The 23,626-nt window shown below is 40.4% G+C and overlaps 1 protein-coding gene across 2 annotated transcripts in view; it reads right to left on the reverse strand.

Annotated features, from left to right (window-relative positions):
- The window catches only part of TRABD2A (TraB domain containing 2A), an 83,708-nt gene that overhangs the window by 17,279 nt on the left and 42,803 nt on the right, over positions 1–23,626 (reverse strand). Inside the window, exons 3-5 of one of the 2 annotated variants that reach the window (XM_088130071.1) lie at positions 23,025–23,171; positions 14,155–14,329; positions 1,889–1,976 (exon numbers count right to left, since the gene is read on the reverse strand). In XM_088130071.1, the coding sequence (XP_087986197.1) occupies positions 1,889–1,976; positions 14,155–14,329; positions 23,025–23,171 (410 nt within the window). The remainder of the gene's footprint in view (positions 1–1,888; positions 1,977–14,154; positions 14,330–23,024; positions 23,172–23,626) is intronic. The other variant, XM_088130072.1, reaches the window with a different exon arrangement.

Raw genomic sequence — 23,626 nt, forward strand, 5'->3', positions numbered from 1 at the left:
CGGGGCTCTGGTCGCCTCTCGCCTCCCGGTGGACTGCCGTCGACCGCTCCGTCTCTCCTCGGGGTCCTCTCCCTCGGCCGGTCCCTCGTCTGGTCCCGTCGTCTTGTGCTCTGTTGGATCTGCCGCCACGCCGATTCCGCCGTTCCGGCCAGCCAGATCCAATCCTTCACTGTGGCCGGGTCGTCCCGCCCCAGTGCCCGTTCCAGGATCTCTGGGTTGAGTCCCCTCTTAAAATACTTCACCTTCAGGGACTCCGGCCAGTCCGCGAGCTTCTCGGCCAACCTCCGGAACTCCAGGGCATATTCCGATACCGATTTGCCCCGCTGCCTGAATTGTAGGATGTCGTCCTCCGCCCGCTTGGCGCTCAATGTGTCCTCGAATCTGTCCCGGAGCGCCTGCATGAAGTCCGGGAAACTCCGTAGTTCCGCCGCGTTGGCATCGTACAGCCCGATCACCCAGCTGGCGGCTTGGCCATCTAGCAGCTCGGCCACGTAGGATACCCTGTCCTCGTCTCTAGCGAATAGGTGACCACCCCTCTGCATGAACCCCCTGACGTGCGTCAGAAAGTGCGGCAGCTGTTCGGGGTCCCCTGAGAACTTCCCAGTGATACCTCGAAGTCTCAGGGCGTCTGCCGCCCGTTGGTCCTCCGACCGGGGCGCCGTGGGTGGTGCCGGCGGGGGTGTCGGACCGCCCCCCTGTCGCTCGCCTCCTCGTTTACCGCCGGTGGCCCCACTCTCTGCAGTAGGGTCTGGAGCATCGCCTCCACGGCGTCTAGGCGTCGCTCGACTCTCTCCTCTAGTCGGGCGAATTTCTCGCTCCACTCACGGTCCCGGAACCCCGAACCCCGGGTCATCGTAACGCCCGAATCGTCTGGTCCTTGATTCACGCCCATCGACCACCGCTCGGATGGAGTGCGCCCGGCCCTGGCCGCTGCCCCGTCGCTCCCGGGCGGCTCCGACCGCCCTTCCGCGAGCCTGGATCCCTCGCGCTCCAGCTGACCCACGGATTCCTCGTCGCTGGTCATGCCTGTATTGAGAAAGAAAACGCTCCTCGGTGGTACCGGGTAGCGCTGACGGTGAGTCCTGGCTTTATGTGAGATTTGCCCCGTTCGACAGAGAAACTCTCGTGACACGTGTGGTTCACAAAGAAGGTTTACTCATGCGTAACGTAGTAGTCACAAGCAAAGCCAGGACTGGCTTGGTACAATTGCATCACTTGTTATATTCCCCCCTTCCCGCGCTTTTTCCCGCCTCGTGATCGCGTTGCGGCTGTGGGCAATTAGGCCCCCCCAATGTCCCCCCTGATCGTTCATGATGGCAGGGTCGGTCAGAGTCCATTGTCCTTGATTGCCAGTCTCCCTCCGGCTGGGTTGGCCCCTCCCTGCTACGTGCAGACCCGCGGGTTCTGTGCTGCGTTGCGATCTTGTTTCGCTGCCCTGCGGCCCCGTTCCTTGCTTGCTCGCGCCGTTATCAGTTCGTAATTAAAAGCTTCCGCTGCGGTTTTCCTGTTTAGCTGGCCGCAGGTGGCTCGTTAATTAGCGGCGCTTTCGGTTCCTCTTTTCCCCGCTAGCTACCGCCGGTGGATTCCGCGTGGTCTGGTTGCGAGCTTCCCTGCAGCCCCGTGCTTCCCTGAAACCTCGTGCTGACCGAACCTGACACAGAGAACTTGAGGCACTATACATGGGGAGCAGGGGAGGAAGCGGGAAACTGAAAAGGGAGGCCTTTCATTCTGCCAGTGACCAGGTCACACCTTTTTACCGTGAATAAAGTGGCAGCATCATGTGCTTTCAAATCCTGGAACAAGAGCACAGTTAACTCCATAATGCATTTTCTACCATGTTGTGTTTCCTGAAGGTACTTAAGATCACGATTGTTAAAGCAGTTGTTACCTGATTGCTTGTCCAGCAGATGTATGGTCTACTTCATATCCTTCTCTCCTCAAAACATCTATCACTGTATTGTTGCCCATGAAATGACCTTTAGGTAATAAAAGATAAAAAACCCAAGTAACATTAATCAAAACACATCAATTTCATTTTTTAAATGCTGATTAGATGACAAAGCAAAGTTTATTTGAAGACCTGCTTTAACTTCTGTTCTAAAAAGCCACTATCATAACCAGCCATCCCCTAGCTGAGGACTAGGTCTAACCGCAAACTAGAGGTTGGGGAAAGCTGCTAGAGGCACAGGCAACTAATCTAACCATACTGGATTTAAGCTTAGTTATAACACTAACCAAGGTGACTGTACACTTCTTGTTAAGCGTATCTTATTATATTGGGATTTTCAGATTTGGTAAATTAGCCCTTGTTGAGCCTTCTTTAAAAATTTTCAATTCATTTCCAGATTTCCAAACTGTGTTTGAGGAATTCCTGGATTTCCCAGAGAGAACAGAATATTTGATATATTTTAGGAAATACTCCAATTTTTTTCACTTTGGGAAGGAAAGACTTTCACCATCAAAGCCCACCTTTGTCATTGATAAGAAGGATCTTGGCAAAAAGAACGCTGAAGTAAAACCTCATTTTTTAATTAAAATGCAGAAGTAAATGAAAGCAACCAGCAAATAACATCTATGTAGAATAAGGCGAAGGGGACTGGAATAAGGCTTTAATTTTTTGCAATACTGTAGAAAGATTTTACAGAAGGCGCGTTAAGGATTCCTCATTGGAACATGAACCCTAAAAATAGGATACTTAAAGACCACCAATATAAGCAATCTTCTCTTGGAAAAATAATAATAAAAATAATTTTAAAAAACAGTTATTATAGTATTAGTGCAGAATTGAAGATTACTGAGTGCCCGAGAGCCCCCAAGCCTATCTGCACCAATAAGCCAGCAACCCAGTGGAACCAACATGCCAATTCAGGCAGCAGAAACTTTTATTTCACTGATGAATTGAGGGAGATCACAGCATGGCCTTATCCTGCATGATGGGGTACTCTGGGAAGGCCCATAGTACATTGTCCCAGTAAGTTTCTATGAGGATTCATATTGAAACTTAATTAGTTAATTAAGAATGTAGAAAGAAACAGAAGAAAGATAGGAAACAAAGGATTTTTAAAAATATTTTTTTATCCCGCCTTTATTATTTTTATAAATAACTCAAGGCAGCAAACATACCTAATAGTCCTTCCTCCTCCTATTTTCCCCACAACAACAACCCTGTGAGGTGGGCTGGGCTGAGAGAGGGGGACTGGCCCAGAGTCGCCCAGCTGTCTTTCACGCCTAAGGCAGGACTAGAACTCACCGTCTCCTGCTTTCTGGCCTGGTGCCTTCACCACTCGACCAAACTTCAAACAACAACAACAAAAGTATAAAACTAAAAAAATTATACTCGAGCTCCTGTTAACTATGAATCGTCTTATATAGGAAGGGGTCCTGGAAGAACTAAACAGCGTATCAGTCTACCACAGAATAATCTGTACAATCCTGGCCTGATATTTTTAGCTAAAGTATTTGATAGAGTTTTCCCTTCACCCCGTTCCAGAATTCAAAGGGATGCATAAAGGGCAACGAGGCAAGATTACAACACATAAAGCATGTTATATAATCACGCCATTATACGATTGTGTCTCAAGAATGAAATTTTACTGAGCTATACTCCTAATCCTTTAACAATTATTAAAACAGAGCCAGTATTCTACTCAGCCCTGTAATGAAACACAAACAATCCACTAATTTGAGGGGGGGGGGGGGAATCTTTACTGCCCCAGAAATGGCACCTTAACATGGCTCATTATAAATACGGAACACATAAATCTTTAGAAGTTCATTACCACCCAACGTACTGCTTTTTGCCGTAGGTATAGGTTTGTTTTATAGTTGACTTTTAATGGATTAATTGATTTTAATTATTTATGGGGTATTTTTAATTGTTTATGGTTTTTTTATTTTAATTGTGAGCCACCCAGAATCACCCGTTGGGGGAGATGGGCAGCATACAAATTCAATAATAAATAAATAAAAATAAATAAATAAATATTAGGGCCCTAAAATACTATTTTCCTAATTAATATTCAGGTATTATGCTGAAGTGTGTTCAAAAAGAAGTCTAATTTTTAAGGTAAGAAATGGAGCAGCAGTGACCATATTACCATTCATAAGAAAGAACAAAGTTTTTTTGGGAACAAAGGAGGTAATGCAACAGCAATCAACAAAAGAATAGCTCTCCATATGGAAGAAATATAAATAAAGGAGCAGGTACAGCAGGTAAGAATGACAACCACAAGCAAGACATGTAAGATGTTCTTCATCATTAGGATTCAGAAACAGCTTTGAAGTTCTTACAGCAGAAACTGGCTTTGAGCCTTCAAAGGAAGAAGATGATATTGTGGAACAAACAGTACAATAGCATACCCTTGAAAGGCAGAGAGGATGTAGCTGTACCCTGCAAGAAGACAAAGAGAAAGTACTTGGATACTAACCACTATTGGGAAGAAGAAACAAACATGTACTGAGTGTATCCATCAGCACATGAAGTAAGCCATTTACCATGTCATGGATCATGACAGAACTTCTAAGATGTATGAAGTCCATTCCTCTTTCCTGGTAATCCAAGTGCAGGACAAATGATACTGCCAAGAATAGGTACAACCCATCACCATGGTTTTTTAAAATCTACAAATAAAACTAAAATTATTAGAAGATCAGATGGTTACCCCTGTGGAAGAGGACTGGGAAAGAAAAATACTGCAAATGAGTGGCTTTCAAAATATCAATGGGAGAAATTTGGTTTCTGGGACTGTAGTCTGAGTCATCTGAATATTGGAGTGCCAGCATAAGATAGGCTGCACCATACATGGACTAGCAAAAGAAGTTGGCCAAAACATGGAAAGCTTGAACATGAGAGGTGTTGAACGTGAAACTTTGAAGTAAAGACTCCAGATAAAGACTTGAGAACTATACAAGGACTCGTCTGTTTAATAACGTGCAATGGGCTTGTTAAACACACAATAAAATGTTAGCACTTAAACTTCATGGCTTTTGTTGTTTTTCCAGTACTGCTCAGAATATGAGAAATAATCAAGGTCTTAGTACTGCAACTGAAAGATGCAACTTCTTCAAGAGGAACAGAAGCAACAGAGAGGGAAGAGGAGGTACCCTGTATGTCAAAAATATCCACCCCTGCTAAGAAATCCAAGTGAATAGGTTTTGTAATGCTGGCAATAATATCTGGAGTAATGAAAGAAAGTGTTACCTAGAAAATTCAGTCTTTTCTTTCCCCCTTGGGATTGATCTCATGAAAGAGAAACAAAAAGCAACTATGATATTAAAAAAGATGAAATGTAAAAAAAACAACATCCTACTGTGTAAGTCTAAGAATTACATAAATATTCGATGTGAAAGGAGATAATTACAGAGCTGCCCAGATCACAGTAATACAGTAGTTTGCAAATTATGTAAAAAATGAAAATCCCAGAGAAATTCAGTACTCCAAACAGACCATAGTGTGGCACTAGTCTACTACACTGGTCTGTCCAAAACATTACAGATCATAGGGACAGAGTTCAAAACATCAGTTTGTATGATTCTAAAAAAAAAAAAAAAAGTATATCTTCATGCACCTAGTTTGACATAAGGATGACGATGGAAATTAAACACCCAATTCCATAACTTAGCCAACACAAAAACCAGAAATCAGAAACAACACAAATTCACCTACTTCTGCAGAAATAAAAGATTTACTGAAGCAAATGGTCCTTTGTTTCAATTTCCTGGTCATCTCCAGCTTCTTGGAGATTCCAGCATGATAATTAGAGGCTTTGCTCAGTCTCTGTCTACAGATGTCTACCCCAAGTTTCTCAAAACTCTTTTTTATATCCAGCTGAGGGAAGTGCTGTAGTGATCTCACTCTACATGACGAAAAGCTATCTCTTCCCTACTGGGATATGGATTGTGAGTCTGAGCCTGCAGTCTGATGCACAGACTACACTCACAACAGCTACTCAATTCCTACTTTGGCTCTGTATTGTCCAACAAAATCTGAGTTCAAAAAAGTAATTGGGAAGAGCATCTTAAAAGGGCATAATTGAAGCTTGAGAAAGTTTTTAAAAAACACATGGTCAGGGACTATCTACTTACTTTGAACCAATGTACATTTCCAGGGCCAGCTAAACTATATTCTATGAAGCAATTTAATGATTGTCTAGCTGAACCTATATGTATTTTCTTTCATGAATCCTAAAATCCTGCCTTCAGAAAAGGAGAATCCAGGAAATTAGTCAATTTGACATTGATACCCAGGAAAATTGTAGAGCAAATCACAAAGTGACTGATTTCTTGAGAAGCTTGAGAACAATGAGGTGATTACCAGAGATCAGTATGGATTTATCAGGAACAAATCTTACCAGACTAACCACTCATTTTTTGATTAGTTAGCTTATGTTAGCATGTTATGGAGCTGCTATAGACATACATATATTTTATCATTTCAGCAAGTATTTGTCAAGCTAGTTTCACATGGGCTACATGGCATGACAATTATGTGGATATACTGCTGGATTGAAAATCAAATTTAAGGACTGCATATCAAAAATTCTTCATCCTCAGGGAGGCACCAAGTGGAATAACACCATGTTCAGTCCTACTTTTTAACATTTTTATTAATGACTTGGATGAGAAGTGGATGAAAGACTTACAAATTTGCAGGGGACACAAAGTGGGAGAACTAATACTCTAAAGGACAAATACAATTCAAAATTGCCTTGGTCAGTTAAAGAAATGATACGAAAAAGATCTTGGAATTGTAGCTGACTAAGAGTGACAATATAATATGCTGCAAAAGAGGCTAATGCAATTTTAGGCTGCATCAACTAGTTTATTGCATTCAGTGTTATTTAGATGCCATCTTGAACACTGAGTTCCATTCTGGGTATCACACTTTAAGAATGATTCTTAAGCTGGATTCAGATAAACTAGAAGAGATTCAGAGAAGAGCTATGAGGATGATCAGGGAGCTAAGCTCTATGAAGAAAGAATGAGGGAACTGCAAACATTGAGTTTGAGAAGATAAGATTGATGAGGAGATATAATAGCATTCTGTAAGTACCCTAAAGGATGTCATATTCAAGAAGGCCAAGACTTGTTCTCTATCATCCTAGAAGGCAGGTCCTAAATTAAAATACAGGAATGTAGATTTTGGTTGAGTAACATAAATTTTCCCAATAAGAGCAGTTCAATGATAGAACCAATTACCATGGGAAGTGATCAGCCCCCTTCACTGGATGTGCTGAAGCAGAATCTGGACAACTATCTGCAGTACTTGCTTTAACTTGGATTCCTGCATGGAACTGGAATTTGGAGGCAAATTCTAAGAGACAATTGGTAACCTTTTAACTGGTGTGGATGCAATCCTATGCACACTTATACAGAAATTAATCTCACTGAATGCAGTTTTATCTCTGAATAAGCATGCATTGGATTGCTCTGAACAAACTAGCTTTTACACTCAATTACTGTATACCGTTCCTTTAATATTGAAATCATTATCAAGGGCTTTCTTCTACCAATACTGGACAATAACTAACCAGACATCAAGACCAAAGAGAAGAACAATTGTCAGAAAATGTGCGGAATGGAAAATGAGCAGATGCGCGCACACACACAAAGTACAAAGGTTTCACTTATTAGCTTTAGCATGTCCAAAAGTGTGTAGAATGAATCTTCCATTATTTCAACAACTTACTAGAGTTCAACAAACTATACTCCAAGAGCATTTGCACCACTTCCGATAATCTGTCTCTTCCCTGTTCCTGAAATCTATCAGCACAATTGAAATGGCAGCAAGAACCTTATGTTTGCATTGCAAATTGCTCGCTTTCTATTAGGAGTCTTGGTAGAAATGAATACTTAGGTGCTGTTGTCCAAACACAGGAACATCTTGGGCTTTCCAGCAATTAGAAAACTGCTTTAATTTAAGAGATTCACCTACCACTTTCAACATTTCTTTTAAAGCAGCTATGAATGAATACGGTTAGAATTCATCCCAAAAGGGTAAGATCAAGCAGTCTTGCTCCTGTGGGAGGCTGTCCACAGAAGCATGATAGGGAGTAGAGACCTTTTCATCTGTTTCCTCTTTTGGCCTAACACACTTGAATGACCCCAAAAAGAAAGGCCCCAGACCCTTGGGCCAGCAAAAGCCCCTCCTTCTCTTTTTGTGCTCAGCTCTCCATTATCCCTATACTACTACATGAACACGTGTGTTAGGGAGGTCAATTTACTTCGGCAGTCATTGTTCTGTGTTCAAACTCAAGAACGGGAGAAACTGAGATCTCCTTGTAAGTATCAATTCTGCCCAAGTGGGTAAATAAGGCACAGTCTTTTCATCTAATCCTAAATAAAGAGAGGTACCCGCTGCTCTAATGAGGGTTTCGTTTTTTGCCCTCCTCCTCCCCACCAAAAAAGGCTGGTTAATGCTTTCAAGCCTGACAATAGACCCATTTTTATATTCTTTTAAATGTTTTGCTTCGTGCTAAAAATTTGACAGAACTTTACATCTCAGAGTGCCTTCAACCATTGCACCAGATTGCTGTTTAGAAGCAGATCCTTTCCCAGATGCTTCCTTCCTGCTTCTGGGTTTAAACAGGTAGCGTGCTTCAGTCTTGAACAATCCAGATCCCACAACATGGATAAGCATCAGTTGGGGAGGCGTCAGCATGTGACCTATCTGCACAGCCCTTTGCCAATAAAGATGTCTAGAATATGTTTAGAATTGTAATATTCATATCGTGGTTTCCTTTTAAACTTGGTTTGTCATCCAGAGTTGCTGTGGTAAGAGGGCCGGCTATATAAATCAAAATAGTAAAGACACTCTGGTTCGTCAAAGCCTCATCTCCGCATGGGCAGAGTTTTTGTTAGTGACTTGGGATTACAAAATTATCTGGAGCTTTGTTGGCCTGTGACCTCTGAGGAAGGGGATAGAGTGCTGTCTAGGTTGTCACCTGCCACCTGCTTTTGGATCGCTCCTCATTCTGGCTGTTGTGGGCAGGGAACAGAGAGGTAACACTTGAATGCAGGAGATTGTCAACACCTCCTTGTGAGAGGGGAAGTTACTAGCAGTCTCGAAGGATGCTCTGGTGCATCCCCTTCTGAACAGGCCATCTCCAGATCAAGGGGTTTTGGACAACTATCATCTGGCCTTCAACCTCCCTTTTTTATAGAAAGTTGTTGAGACAGTGGTGGTAGCCCTACTTTGCCGTGCCCTAAAAAAAATTATTTGGACCCTTTTCAGTCAGGTTCAAACCTGGGAATGGGACAAAAATGGCATCGATTGCTTTCTTAGATGGCCTGTGTTGGGATTTGGATGAAGGTAGTATGCCCCTCCTTATCCTTTTCAACCTTTCAGTGACCTTTGATATTATCACCTATGGTATCTTGCTGGACCATCTACGGGGACTGCAGACTGGGGACACTATTTTGCAGTGATTCCTCTTCTTCCTCATTGGGTAGTTTCACTCAGTTGAGGAGGGGGATGAGAGGTTAGCCCACTGGGCTCTGATATGGGCGTGCCACAGGGGTTGACCCTCTCTTCCTTGCCCTTTAACATCTAAATGAAGCCAGCCTGGGCTGTAGGAGAAATGCTGTCAACATGCTATCCTAGTGCATGGTGGCTATAAGGGATTTGATGGGACAAAACAGACTGAAGTTGAACCCAGTGAAGTTAGAGGTGCTGTTCAGAGTGTTCTATTAATGCCAGTGTTATCTCTGTCTGGGCAAGCATTATCCAAGAAACACAGGTCTGAGATCTGGGGACCCTTCTGGACTCATAGCTCCTGCTTGAACAGTAGGTGGAAGCCGTGGTTAGAGGGTCTTTGCCTAACTTTAGCTAGTTTGCCAATTGCAACCTTATCTGGTGCAGGAGGATCTAGCTAAAGTAACTCATCCATAGGTACAGGGAGATATAGGATAGCCCTACATCTTATGTGTACATATTTCGTTACAGAGGACTGTCTTCTCTTTAATAATTGTAATCCATTACAACATTTAAAAATCAGGAATCATAACAAGCGCCTAACACTTGGCTAGCAGGCTAAGGAGGCATATCTGATCTTACTATACTATCTATTGTAACATAGTATAGTAGCTTACTATACACCTTAGTATATAGATATACTATAGCAAATTACTATATATCTAATTATAATATTTTAAACAAATATATGCATTTATACATAGCACATACAGAACTCATCTTCTATTGTCCTTCTTTGACAATTTTTAAGCAATCTCTCTTAGATACTGATCCTTCAGCTTTGCTGGGGCCAAGCTATAGAGGCACTGAAAAACACGAACAAGCACTTGATGAATTAAATAACTCTCTTTGGACCTCTGCATTAACCTAATACCAAATAAATTAAACCATGCTTTGATCTTATTAAAGTCCTTCAAGAGTTTCACTAAAATTAGAATAAGATCACAGCATTGTGGAATAAAAAAATATCTTCCTATGGGAATCTCCTTCAGATCAGTTAAACAAGAAACAAAGTTGGCAGTTAATACTAGACACAGAAGTTATTCACCACCTTCAAACATAATGAACTTCGAAGTTGATTCATCCTGGCTTTTGGAATTTCCTTACATAGTAGAAACTCAAGAACTGGGAACAGAAAGATATGGAAGATGTAACAAAAATAACAGAAAAATTGGATGACAAAGAGAAAAGAAAAAGAAGGAAATATATAAAAGCTCTTCATGCTCAACGACTCTAGATGAAGAAAGACAAGTAGTAGTAAGCCAAGATAGTGGCTAAACAACTACATGGAATATAATGCTACTGAGAAATATTTGTTCCTGTAATCCAGTCAGAGTAATTTCTAAAGAATTTTTTGGTATGAAATAACAATTCCTGCAAGTACATTCAGCCAATCATATCTTATTTTCCATTAGGAATAAATCACCAATAAATCACTGTATACACCTGCATTTAGTGACATTGTATGAAAGAACAAGTTCTACTGCTTTCTGTCAGGTGCTTAAGACTTTTCTCAGTTTGCAAAGGTCACTATTGTATTTATTCCTTACAAATATTTTAGCCATACTGTTGCTCCAGAAGAAGGCTTTAAGATACATTCTGTTTAATTTGTCTTCAGACATTTAGAGAACAATTTGCATTTCCTTAAACTATCTTTCAACTACTGCATATTGGACTATCCTTTTCAAAAAAATATACTTAAAAAAAGAGAAAAAAAACCTTTATTGCATTATACCTTTTCTAAATTAAGGAGGGTAATCTCTCGTTTTCAGCTATGAATACAACATGGTTAGAAAATATATTACACTTAATAGCAACATTCAGTAAACAAAGTGTGTTTTTTAATTTATTTTATTTATATATCAAATTTGTCACCTCCCATCTCGTAGAAATGACTCTGGGAAATTTACAAAACAGTTAAAATCAATTAAAATTACAAAATTACAATCTACTATTGATAAATAGAAAATGAATAGATCCAAGAATAATTGGCAGTCACTCAGGGAGCATCATCAAGGCGCCAGCCACCCCCAGGATTGGGTAATATTGTTATCACCCCACGCAAGCTGGCAGAGCCAGGTCTTTAATCCTTTCCAGAAGGTCTTTAATCCTTTCCAGAAGGCCAGGAGGGTAGGGGCCTGCTGCACCTCTGGGGGGAGAATGTTCCAAAGGGTGGGAGCAACAGCAGAGAAGGCTCTCCTCCTGGGCCCCGCCAGCTGACATTCTCTCACTGATGGGGTCCACAACATGCCCTCTCTGCCTGACCAGGTGGGACGGGTTCATGTGATGGGGGTGAGATGGTGCCTCAGGTAACCTGGACCAATGCCATGTAGGGCTTTAAAGGTGATAACCAACACTCTGAAATGGACCTGGGAGAAGACTAGGACCCAATGCTGCTTGCGCAGTAAAGGTGTTATATGTGCTGTTCTTGGGGCATTCAAAATTGTCCGTGCGGCTGCATTTTGAACCAGCTGTAGCTTCTGGATACTCTTCAAAGGTAGCCCCATATAGAACACATTGCAACAGTCTATCCAAGAGATGACCAGGACATGAGTGACTGACCAAAGAGCCTCCTGATCCAGGAAAGGGCATAACTGGAGTACCACACAAAGGTGGGCAAAGGCCCTCCTGGCCACAACTGCCACCTGCTCCTTGAGCAGGAGTCATGAGTCCAGGAGGACCCCCAGATTACGCACCGGGTCTGTCTGGGGCAGTGCAACCCTGTCCAAAATCAAAGATGGTAAATCCTTGGATACAGAGGGTCCTCCAATCCATAGCCACCCCATCTTACCAGGGTTCAGCTGAAGCTTGTTGCACCCCATCCAGACCCCCACAGCCTCTAGGCACTGCGAAAAGGTGGTCACAGCATCACTCACCTCACCCAGGATGGAGATGTATAACTGGGTATCATCTGCATATTGATGATACCTCATGGCATGGTGGCGGATGATCTCACCCAGTGGTTTCATGTAGATGTTAAAAAGGAGCGGAGAGGGTACTGAACCCTCGGGCACCCCAGAAAGGAGGGGCCACAAGCTGGACCTCTCACCCCCAATCAACACCGATTGGGATCGACCTTGGAGGAAGGAAGAGAACCAGCACAAAACTGTACCGCCCGTTCCCAACTCCCCAAGTCAACCCAAAAGGATACCATGGTCAATGGTATCGAAAGCTGCTGAGAGGTCAAGAAGAGCAAGGATGGATGCATTTTGATTCTTAATGAAGTGCCTTTATTTAAAAAGGAATATGCTTTTTAATATGCAAAAGTGCTACTTTTGAAGAGGCATTACCTCTTGCAAATCTCTTTGGAATCACTGGCAACACAGAAATCTGAGGGGGAAAGATGAAGTCTACTGCAATATGAATATTTGAAAGCATTCTAAGGCCTAATAAGAACATCTTTATTTCAGAATTATTGCCATTCATCTACAAAACCTACACATTTAAATCAGTACATAGCTTCAAAAATACATTTAAATAAATCTTTAATTATAGGTTCATTGTTATAGAATATTCCAAGCCCAGTTTAAAAATGGCTGACACTGGGAATACTTCCAGTACCTCCAATGATCAGAAGGGTTAGCCAACATTAAACACTCCACACTACATGCCAACAGAAATTCAGAGAGAAGTGACAGATGTTAATTTACACAATGCCAAGACCCAGGAGTACACAAAACCTGACTTGGATAATGTGCACCTGATCAGTCTTTCCTTGAGGGAAAAGGAAATTATGGAGAAAATTGAGTACATATGGACTCTCTGCCAATACAATATTTATGCATGCCAGAACAGATATTATCTAAGATCATTTAATTACCTCACAAAATATGCACTGAAATTCAGTTGCTCTCTGCTCCTTATGTAGAGAACTCCTCCAGATAGTACAGACTGACATAAGAAACTGGTCAATCTTTTAAAAAATTCTCTAAAAAATATCACAATCATTTTTGGGGATGAATACACACTTTAATGAAAAGGAGCACTCTGGATTTTAAACCATCTAAGTTGCCAAATTTATATCCGGTGGCTTGGCTTGTATCTTCCAAAATGCCCTGAGACCAGATTCGTGCTTGGGAGGTGGGTAGAGCCCAGCCGGTGAAGCTATTTCATTAGTAGGAAAACACCACCGTAAGACAGTTTTATATTAAACAAGCCCAATTAAGATTCTTTGGATTTAGGTTGGAGCCTAAATTCCTACTTCCTTAAGAGATAATTTTCACCTTGAGAAAAGGCATAGAATACAATCAAAATGATACCACTCTATACCACTGAACCTATGCTGGCACTCTGAATTTAACCATACCTGTTTGCTTTCACAACTGCATTTAAATTTGTTTATGTATTTATTGGACTGATATGGCTACCCATCTCACAAAGCAACTCTTGGCAGGTAATACAACAAAAACATCAATAACAAAAAGTAAACAGTAAAACCACATAAAAACAGAAAAGGAAAAAAGCAAAGAAAAATCCATTGAGACTGGATTTTATAATGAGATACTGAAGAAGCTTAATGAGTGCAACTCATCTTTTGATGGCTATGAAGAATTGCCATTTTTGGTGTGAAAACCCAATGATTCAGCATGCTCTCTTGTGAATTGCATATTTCCATATTATCAACACAAAGAAATCAATTTATCCATTTTATCTTTTAAAAAACATCTAAAATGTATCCCTACCAGCTCCAAATGCAAAGAAGAAGCTTTTATCTGGATACTCTTCCAGTAAATCTTTCACTCGCTTGCCCATCCGCTCATTCCGCTTGTAGATAAGCTCACGGCGAAAGTAGTTATCAATCTCCTGAGCCGTGATGCGCTCGTGAGGTGGCAAGGTGGCATTGATGAAATTTGGGACCTATGCAAAAGAAACAAGATCATAAAGCCCAGGGGACCAAATTCCCACTCCCTTCCCTACAGCGTCCAGAATGTCAATCTCAGCGTCCAGAATCTCAAAAATTGGTTCCAGAGAGACGGGGAACTTGAGATTTTATGCAGGAGAAATGCAAAGAAGAGATGGGGAAGGGAAGTCTATTCATATAACACTGGATTTATCCAACTGTTAAAACTTCCAGAATTTTGCTGCTCCCCCTCCCCCTTTCTTATCCTTGTAACAGGCAGAGAAATATTGATTGTACCAATGTCACCTCATGCCTCACTTTTACTGAACTTTAGAACTACTGCATTTCTCCAGTATTGGACTTTCTCTTCCGAGGTCCAGTATTGCTTTTTGTAAATGAAAGAGAATATAACAAACTATTTGTATGGCTGAGTAAACCTCCTTAAGATCACAAAGGTGCTATTTCATAAAAGGGTCTATTTTGTAATCTGATAGGACTTTAATCATTAGAAATAGAAGCACAGTGTACCATTTCTCTAAATGACCAGAGTATGGAGGAAGACAGACAGGGAAAGTAGACATTTCTTCAGATTCATCTGGTAAAGGCCTTGTGCTTTAAACGTAAATACATTCATTATTTCTAGCCCTCTAAGAAAAGTCACAGCTACATTTGTATTTATATTTTTAAAAGGCACTTAATTTTTTTTTTCATTCACGTTCTTATACATCAAACTTTGTTCTATATTTCTTTTCCAAATAAATGTTTTTTTCTTGTTTTTCGAAATAGAAAAAAAGTTTTACAAGTTGCATGAAGCTGTAAAAGAATGTCTGGAGCAACACTAATACTGTAAAAGGCAGTCTTTATGTCAATTTAGCACTTTAAACCATCATTAAAATTGAATCAATGTTCAATAATTATTCAGCATGGTCAGTATCCTAAGAATCCCTGGTCAGAATGAACAATAAATAGGAATTTCTATCTAATCTGAGAAAGTCTTTCCTTACTCTAATAAATCAGGCAAGGTATAATATTTTAAAACTTTATGTTAAGAGAAATGCAAATTTCAGATGTGGTACAAAGCCATGTGTAGAACTGTAATCCATAAATGATTTTCAAGTTAAATTAAATTCCCCATCAGACTTGTTTTTCAAATATGGAGTTATTTTTGACACTGATGCATAGTCCCATAATTTGATTTCTCATTCTTACACAGAAGGAGTTGTGTTTAATTTCCAATAAGAGGCCTATTCCGGCAACTGTTATCATAAGTCAGCTCTGTATACTTCGTAGAGATACAAAATTTAGTGAAGTTTAGCAGAAAAACTGCTGGTGGGAAAGAAGATTCAACCTTTAGGATTTGTTTCATTCTGCAATAAATCATTTCCAGAATTGCTGAACTTTGCAATATTGCCACCAAATATGAAAGAGCACTGCAACCTGATTATTACTGTATTTTTCCGTCTATAAGACAATCCTTTTTTCTAAAATCATTACACTAAAAATTGAAGGGCATCTTATGCAAGGAAGTAAGCCAAGGAGAGAACCACATGGTTGCAGAACTGCCCATACTTTGTCTCTGCAAACAGGCTTCCTCCTATCACGAGCCTCCAATCACGAGTGAAATAGCTTGTCTCTGCAAACAGGCTTCCTCCAATCATGAGCCTTATGTAACTGACGTCAGCTGATGCTGAACAAACCAATTGGAGGAAGTCTGTTTGCAGAGATCGGCAGTTTCACTCATGACTGAATGTAATCAGTTATGCAAAAGAGCATGGAAATAGAGCTGCAGAGAGAGAGTTTGGACCTCCTCCCACTGAGAGTATCAGGTAAATGTTACCTAATTACTAAATAAAAATGTGTTCTGCTTTATCTTTAAAATATTGATTTCTTAATTTTGGGTTGGAAAAGTGGGGGTCGTCTTATACATGGGGGCGTCTTATTGATGGAAAAATACGATACATTTCCTGCAGATTTTGAGTTTGAGAATAGAAATGAATTATCTATTTTGGCAATCTGCACTGGAGAAATATACCAGCAACAAAATATCTTATACCTGTTTTCTCTAAGTGTAATATTAGCAATACATTTAATATTTATCTTTCACTAATAGTCGCATTGTTGTATATTAATTGTACTGTTTAAATTCTGCATCCATCGGATCATACAGTCTTTAACTTGTAAATAAGCCCCAACAGATGTTACAAATGGTCTCTTATGAGTTTTTCAAATTCAGTTAAGTGTCTTAAGTATTGTTTTTGTAATTTCTTTTGAACTGTGCTGCTTATTCGAAGATATTGAAACTGATAAGGTGTTTCTGATCACTCCGAGAAAAGACTCTAGAAAGATATCTATTTACTCTTTCTTTCTTTACCACTCCAGTTAGAAAAGACTCTTGAGCACCTTACATGCCCCTCCACCGTAAGGTTAAAAACAGTAAATCATAAGAACAAAAGTAGAATTACAAAAAAAAAAAAAAAAAAAGTTATAATTGAAAGTTTGCCATGGGCATCCTACCACAGTGAGATAAATATAGCTATGTATCCTTAGCTAGCATCTGCATCTTCCCTTGTCTGTTCCTATAGAAAGAAGTAGCCAAGAAGCCTACAGAGGCAGAATCGCATAGCACCGATTCACTCTAGGCTATACATGGAAAAATATTTCCTTAGCTGATAAACTAAGTTTTCTTGCAGTTCTTCCTTTAGAACTCAGTGAGGCAGTGGTTCTCAGGTTAAAGCCTCGTTTGTGCCTTTCATGTCATTAGTTTGAAATATCCCTTATCAGACTCGATTCTCACAAGCATTAAGATATTAAGATATAAAGGTCACACACACACACAAAATTGTCAAACAGCATCCTGCAGCACCACTACCTTCCTAAACATGTTCAATGCCAAGGCACTTTTGATTTTCAAAACAATAAATAATTTTAAACTAGTTGAACTTAAAATCAGTTTTAAAGGGTATAACAGATCTGGAATACGCTACAATTACAAAGCATATTCTTAGAGGCCTGGGAGAATCACAATATTTTTATGATACCAAAGAAAGAGACTGAAGAGTCATATAAAAGACAAGAAGAAGAAGAAGAAGAAGAAGAAGAAGAAGAAGAAGAAGAAGAAGAAGAAGAAGAAGAAGAAGAAGAAGAAGAAGAAGAAGAAGGAGGAGGAGGAGGAGGAGGAGGAGGAGGAGGAGGAGGAGGAGGAGGAGGAGGAGGAGGAGGAGGAGGAGGAGGAGGAGGAATAATAATAATAATAATAATAATAATAATAATAATATAGGTTATGATATTTATGCAAACAATATCAGTTCTTTAAAAATGGCATTTGGAGTAAAACTCTTGGTGACTTTAAAGCTCATTCAAATGCTCACGAAGATATTCAGAACCAGACTATATAGAGCTTGGAAGGGTGCCAATACATAGCTTAGAACAGGTATGCTGTTCATATTAACCTATTGGAGAAATCTTTCATATCAGTTTACCTATCCTGACTATTTTCAAAGACAGTCCTAGATAAATTACATTGGATATTGATCTTCTAATAATGGTTGTCACCTGTAAATGAACTTATTGTGAAGGTTTCTACAGTGGGTTACTCCTCCAATTTGCTCAAGCAGCAAGGTCAGATTTCTTTATCCCATTGCCAATTACAGAGAGTAAGTGATTAATCTGAATTGTTTTACACTTGAAACACCCCCTTTTGAATTCAAAACGGCTGCTTCAGGTTTAAAACAGATTGTTCTGACCTTACAGAAGTTCTAGTGCTGTTGTGACCATCCAGGAAGTATACCAGTATCAAAAAGCACCCTGTTTCAAGTTGAAACACCTTGGGGATAGTTGGAACAGCACTGGAGCACTTCTGGTGAGCTTGGAGTAATCTGTTTTGAGCACAAAATGGGTCATTTTGAGATCACAATATTTTGTACACCGCTAACAATGAATACGACCACCAATAATAAAAACAGAAATAGGAGAATGAGAAAGCAAAAAAAAAAAAAAAAGGACTTCCACCAAACAGAACACTTAAGGGAGGAAAGGAAGAAAGGAAGACTTGTCACCATTGTAAAACAGGCACCTTTACACTAAATCTAATATTCTCTTTTCCTACAGTGGAAGAGAACATCCTACCATGTAGAGCTAGAAGCTAGCAGTAATAGACTGCCTACTGAAAGATTTGCCTGCCAAAGAAAGATTCAGCAAAAGTTAAAATATTCAGTTTGTAATGCTTTTATTGCTTCACAAAAGAAAAAACAGACAATCGAGTGGCCACCCTGAAAATATCCCCAAGGGGAGTCTTACTGGCTAAAGTAATAAAAGTTGCTGCTCTCCTTGTGCAATAGACTGTGACTCCTTGCAAAACACCAAGAGACTGAGACCCATAAACCAAAGAGATGCAGACCTTGATGCATCAGGGAACAGCTGCCATTAAGCACTTTTTAATTCCAGTGTTTCATTCAACAAAGAATTTTCGGGGGGGGGGGAAGGATTCTTGTTCACTACAGTTCAGTTGGAGGACCCAAATCTGTGGGACATGTGCTCCGGGAGGAGACAACGCTTACTCCTGTTCCCCATGTCTATTCACATATTTGCACTGTGGTGGCACTGTCAGGGATTATATGAGTCCTCACCAATGAAGCTCCATGCATATATTGGAGCTATAATCAGTTTGGGTTGGGTGATTAAATATCCCTTGATATTTGGGGCTCGAGGAGGATAGGAGGATCCTTGTGACCAGACATGAGAATGGCCTACAAGTTCTTCTCTATCAGGTCTGAGCTGTCAGGATTACCTCTGCTCTCTTCAGGTGGATAATACGTATAACTCTTAAGTCAGAGAAAAGAATGTCAGTCACCTGGCAGTTGGAGTAACTATGTCCTTTGCATCTTCTAACCGGAACCACCTCACCCTGAAGTTACCAAGAAATGCCATGAAGATCCACTGCCAAAGCAAAAGAGTATGGCCAAATATTCTGAAATTCAGACTCACTCTCCTGAGTCCAGATCTCCCCATTCAACCAAGACTAAACTAAACATGCTTTGATGAGAAACAGGTCTGGTGAATTTTGATCAAGACTAACCATCTGGTTGTTTGCCTTGTGAAGGATCTTATATGTGCACATGTCTGACCATGTAGTCTGTCAACAGGAGACTGTTGCAATATGCCAGAGATGGAAAAGCTGCATTTGATTTCCCCTTGTTGACTGTTGGAGAGAGCCACCAGCATTGCACACCTTTGGGGACAGGAAGTAAATGAGATCACTCATGGAACCATGTGTATAAGGCTGTTGAGTTTTAGGGTCATGACACCCAAACATCTCAAGCACATGACTCATCAGTGACTAGCTGACTAGCTCTTGGATAGCCTGTTTCCTGTACTGGAAGAGAGAAACCTTTTCCTGTGCCAAATGTTGCAAAGATGAGAGATGGCTCTTTTCCATATTCACTGGAAAACTAAAATGCTTCAGACACTAGAATGTTCGCCTCATGTTCCTCTGCCTCCAGATCACACAGATATGGAACTCCACATTTCAGAGATGTGCCACTAAAACCATGGTCACTTTGTATGAGAACAGGTTCTAAGGGTTAATTTAATAGCAGGTGCAATCCAGCTCTTTCATAAGAGACAAGCCTCCGCTACCTGAAAAGCACATAAGAACAGCCAGAGCCTTCTCACCTTCATTTGCTATACAGATAATCCCCAGTTTAAGTTCCATCCCCAAGGTCTGTCCTTAAGTCGACTTTGTATGTAAGCCGGAACAGTATTATTGTATAATACCGTATAAGTAGTATTGTGTAATGAACTCGAACCATTGTGTATTTAACTCAAATCACTGTGTATTTAACTCAATTTTTGCTATAATAGGCTCCGTTTTTAATTATGGGTCAATTGTAACCCAGGCATTCTTAACCCAGGGATTACCTGTACAGAGGTTTCTCATTTGAAAGCAGAATACTTGCCAGAATTGTTGCTACTATAAGCTTCTTCTTAATAAAACTTATTAATCAAAGCTCTGAGAGACTCATGCTTGGGATTAACTGCTCCAGGCTGCTACCAGAAGTCTGATAGCTTGGTGAATACTCTGAGTGCCAGAGAAAACTAAATAGAAGAACTGTTTATTGGCATGGCCTCCCTGGTATTCAATACGTAGATATTTTCTGTAAGATGGTGGATGGGTATGTGAAGGTTAGTCTCCCAAAAACCCAGGAATAGCATTACATCTCTCCAATGGCATTTCCATCCTGAATTTGTGGTATTTTATATAGTGATTCACTCTTTTTAAGTCTTGTATTGCCCTCCCATCCCCATTCTTATCAGGGATAATGAAGAGTATGGAATAGCAGCTGGAGTACATTTCTGCAGATGGCTCTAGCTATACTGCTCTGATTTATAGCAGGTGTTTTTATCTCGAGGCACTAGAGTATCTTCTTGAGCAGTGAAACCTAGGAAAGGAAACAAAAGGATTAGGAGGTCATATACAAGTAGTCCACAGCTGGGACCGGCAACTCTGTCACTTAGCGAGACATCATGTGACCGCAACTTGCAATTTCACTGCTGGCTTCTCCATTGACTATGCTTGTTGGAAGCTGGCTATGAAGTGTGCAAATGGCGATCACGTGACCATGGGATGCTGTGACGGTTGTAAATGCCCGCCGGTTGCAAAGCACCCAAATCTCGATCATGTGACTGTGGGGATGCTGCGACAGTTGTAAATATGAGGACTGGTTATAAAGTTACTTTTTCAGCACCGTCGTAACTCTGAATGGTCATTAAACAGGGCAGTCATTAAGTGAGGGCTACCTGTAATAGCTACATATCAGTGGATATGAACACCAAAATGAAGTCAATATGTGCTTCATTGATTATAGAAAGGCCTGTGATTATGTCAGCCATGTCAAGCTGATGTGCTTAGAAAAATTGGAATCCTAGGACACCTCACTATCCTCATGCAAAACCTACACAACTCAGGAAGCCACTGTATAGACAGAACATGACAAAACAGACTGGCTCCAGTTTGGCAAAGTAGTGAGACAAGGCTGTGTACTTTACTTATTCAACTATATGCAGAATATATATTGAGGGAAACTGGACTGGAAGAAGATGAGCGTGGTTTTAAAACTGGAGGAAAAAACATCAGTAACTTGTGCTATGCTGATAGCCAAAAATGATCTGCAAGCTGTAGTAATTAAAGTCAAGGAGCACAGTGAGAAATTTTACACTGTACTCAACCAGAATGACTGTCCTTTCTGCCCTTTAGAGGAGGAAATCACTAGGAGGATTAGAAAGATTAAATAGAAAGACGACCAAACCAATGGCAACAAATACAGCAACTAGCCTTAGAATTGACAATGAAGTGGTGGTAACTTCTGCCTTTTAGAATCGACTACCAATAATAAAGGAACCAGCAGTCAAGAAATACGCTGCAGACTAGCACTTGATAGACTAGCCATGAAGGTCTTGGAAAAGATATTCAGATGTCGGGATGTGTCCGATCTACAAAGATCAGAATGGTGCAGGCAATGGTTTGCCCTGTGACATTCTACCTGTCATCTGGATATCCTGGTGTCATTCTTATTTATTATGGCATATTATTAAAATAAGGTCCCCCTAGGAATCAATCATGGGAGCCTTACGGGAGCCCAGGTCAGCCTGCAAAAGAAGCCATGGTGTTTGTTTTCAAAAGTAATGGCATTCTTATTTAACCCTGGTGGCTTCTGCCCCCCAAATTATTTTAATTAAACTTCCAGGAAATGAGAAAGAGTAGTAGTTTGCTACCATTGGAAAGACCACAGCTGCTTGGAAGCTGGAGAGCTGCCCAAAGTTTTGAAAATCTTCCTGAGAAATCAATCTTTCTAAAATGTCTGGAGCTGGCTAAGTATCTTCAATCTTCTCTGAGAGGGTCTCACCCTCTGCTGGGTCTGAGGGAGGGGAAGGTCACAGCAGCCAGATCTCTCTGGGGAAGAAGGATAGAGGTGACTGGACCTATAGCAGGCCATGTCCTTGTTCTCTGATGTGAAGACTGAAATAGTTGTACCCTGGGCGATCCAGGCTGAAATAGCTGTAACCTAAGCAATCCAGGGAAGAGAAGATCCAGATGAAAATCAGCACTTTTTACACTGTACTCAATGAGGTAACCAGAATGACTGTCCTTTCTGCCCTTTAGAGGGGGAAATCACTAGGAGAGTTAGAAGAACCAAAACAATATGGTAGCCTCTGCTATTTCTATCTGTATAGATGGTGGTCCTCCCCCCTCCCCCCCCAAAACAGCATCATGAAACTAGTTGCTAGAAGTGCTGGACTTTCAGGGACCATTGCAACAGAATGAAAAAACATGAATGCTTATATACACACACCAACTTCCTTTTGTATCATACAATAATCCATTTTTCCTTAATTTACCATATCTTTTAAAAATTAAGTTGAATAAAAGTACGCATTCCCTCTGTATTATGATAAAACATTCAATTCCCTTATATTATAAATTCTCCTTCTTATCCAGAAAATCAGAAACAGCCCTTCGCACGCCAACAGCAAAAACGTTTCCGAAAGTCAAACTGCTGATTCCAGCGTTAACGGAGAAGCACGCATGCTGACTCTGAATAGTGAAAATACACTTGTCTTTAAAACGTCCAGTCCCTTGGGGATATTGACTGCTGACAGGAGAAGCTAACTAGCAGTTCTGTGAGCAGCACAAGGGAATGAGGGGACACAACTCACTTGAGAAGTATCATGATTGAAGATGATGGTGTTGAGGTCTCCACAGTTGTAATGCTTGATAAGGTCCTCTGTTGTGTAAGGAATCTGTAAGCTGCCTGCTCGAAGATTCTCCTGCTGCAAAAGAGTCTGATTCAAAGCAAAGATCACCTAGACGTGGGGAATGGGAAGGAGGAAAAGGGAGAGTTCCCCATCAGTCCTTAAACTCATTCGTTAAATTATATATATATATATATAATTATAAATATAAATTATTTTCTTCTTTAGTAGATGGATGGGTGTTTAAAAAATGTGTTTAGTATGGAATTGAGTTTCTCATATGTGAATCATACACACAAATGAATGAATACCAAATATTTATTCCAATTTTTTTATTTTTATATATATATATATATATATATATAAAAATAAAAAAATTGGAATAAATATTTGGTATTCATTCATTTGTGTGTATGATTCACATATGAGAAACTCAATTCCATACTAAACACATTTTTTAAACACCCATCCATCTACTAAAGAAGAAAATAATTTATATAATCAGCTATTACAAGAACATTCTCTTATCACTGATGCCCAATATAAATAAAATTATAGGATTGTGT

The sequence above is a fragment of the Python bivittatus genome, unplaced genomic scaffold (assembly GCF_059951505.1).
Source record: "Python bivittatus isolate LINGU-HERP-01145 unplaced genomic scaffold, Pbiv_v1 ctg000850_np1212, whole genome shotgun sequence".
Classification (NCBI taxonomy): domain Eukaryota; kingdom Metazoa; phylum Chordata; class Lepidosauria; order Squamata; family Pythonidae; genus Python; species Python bivittatus.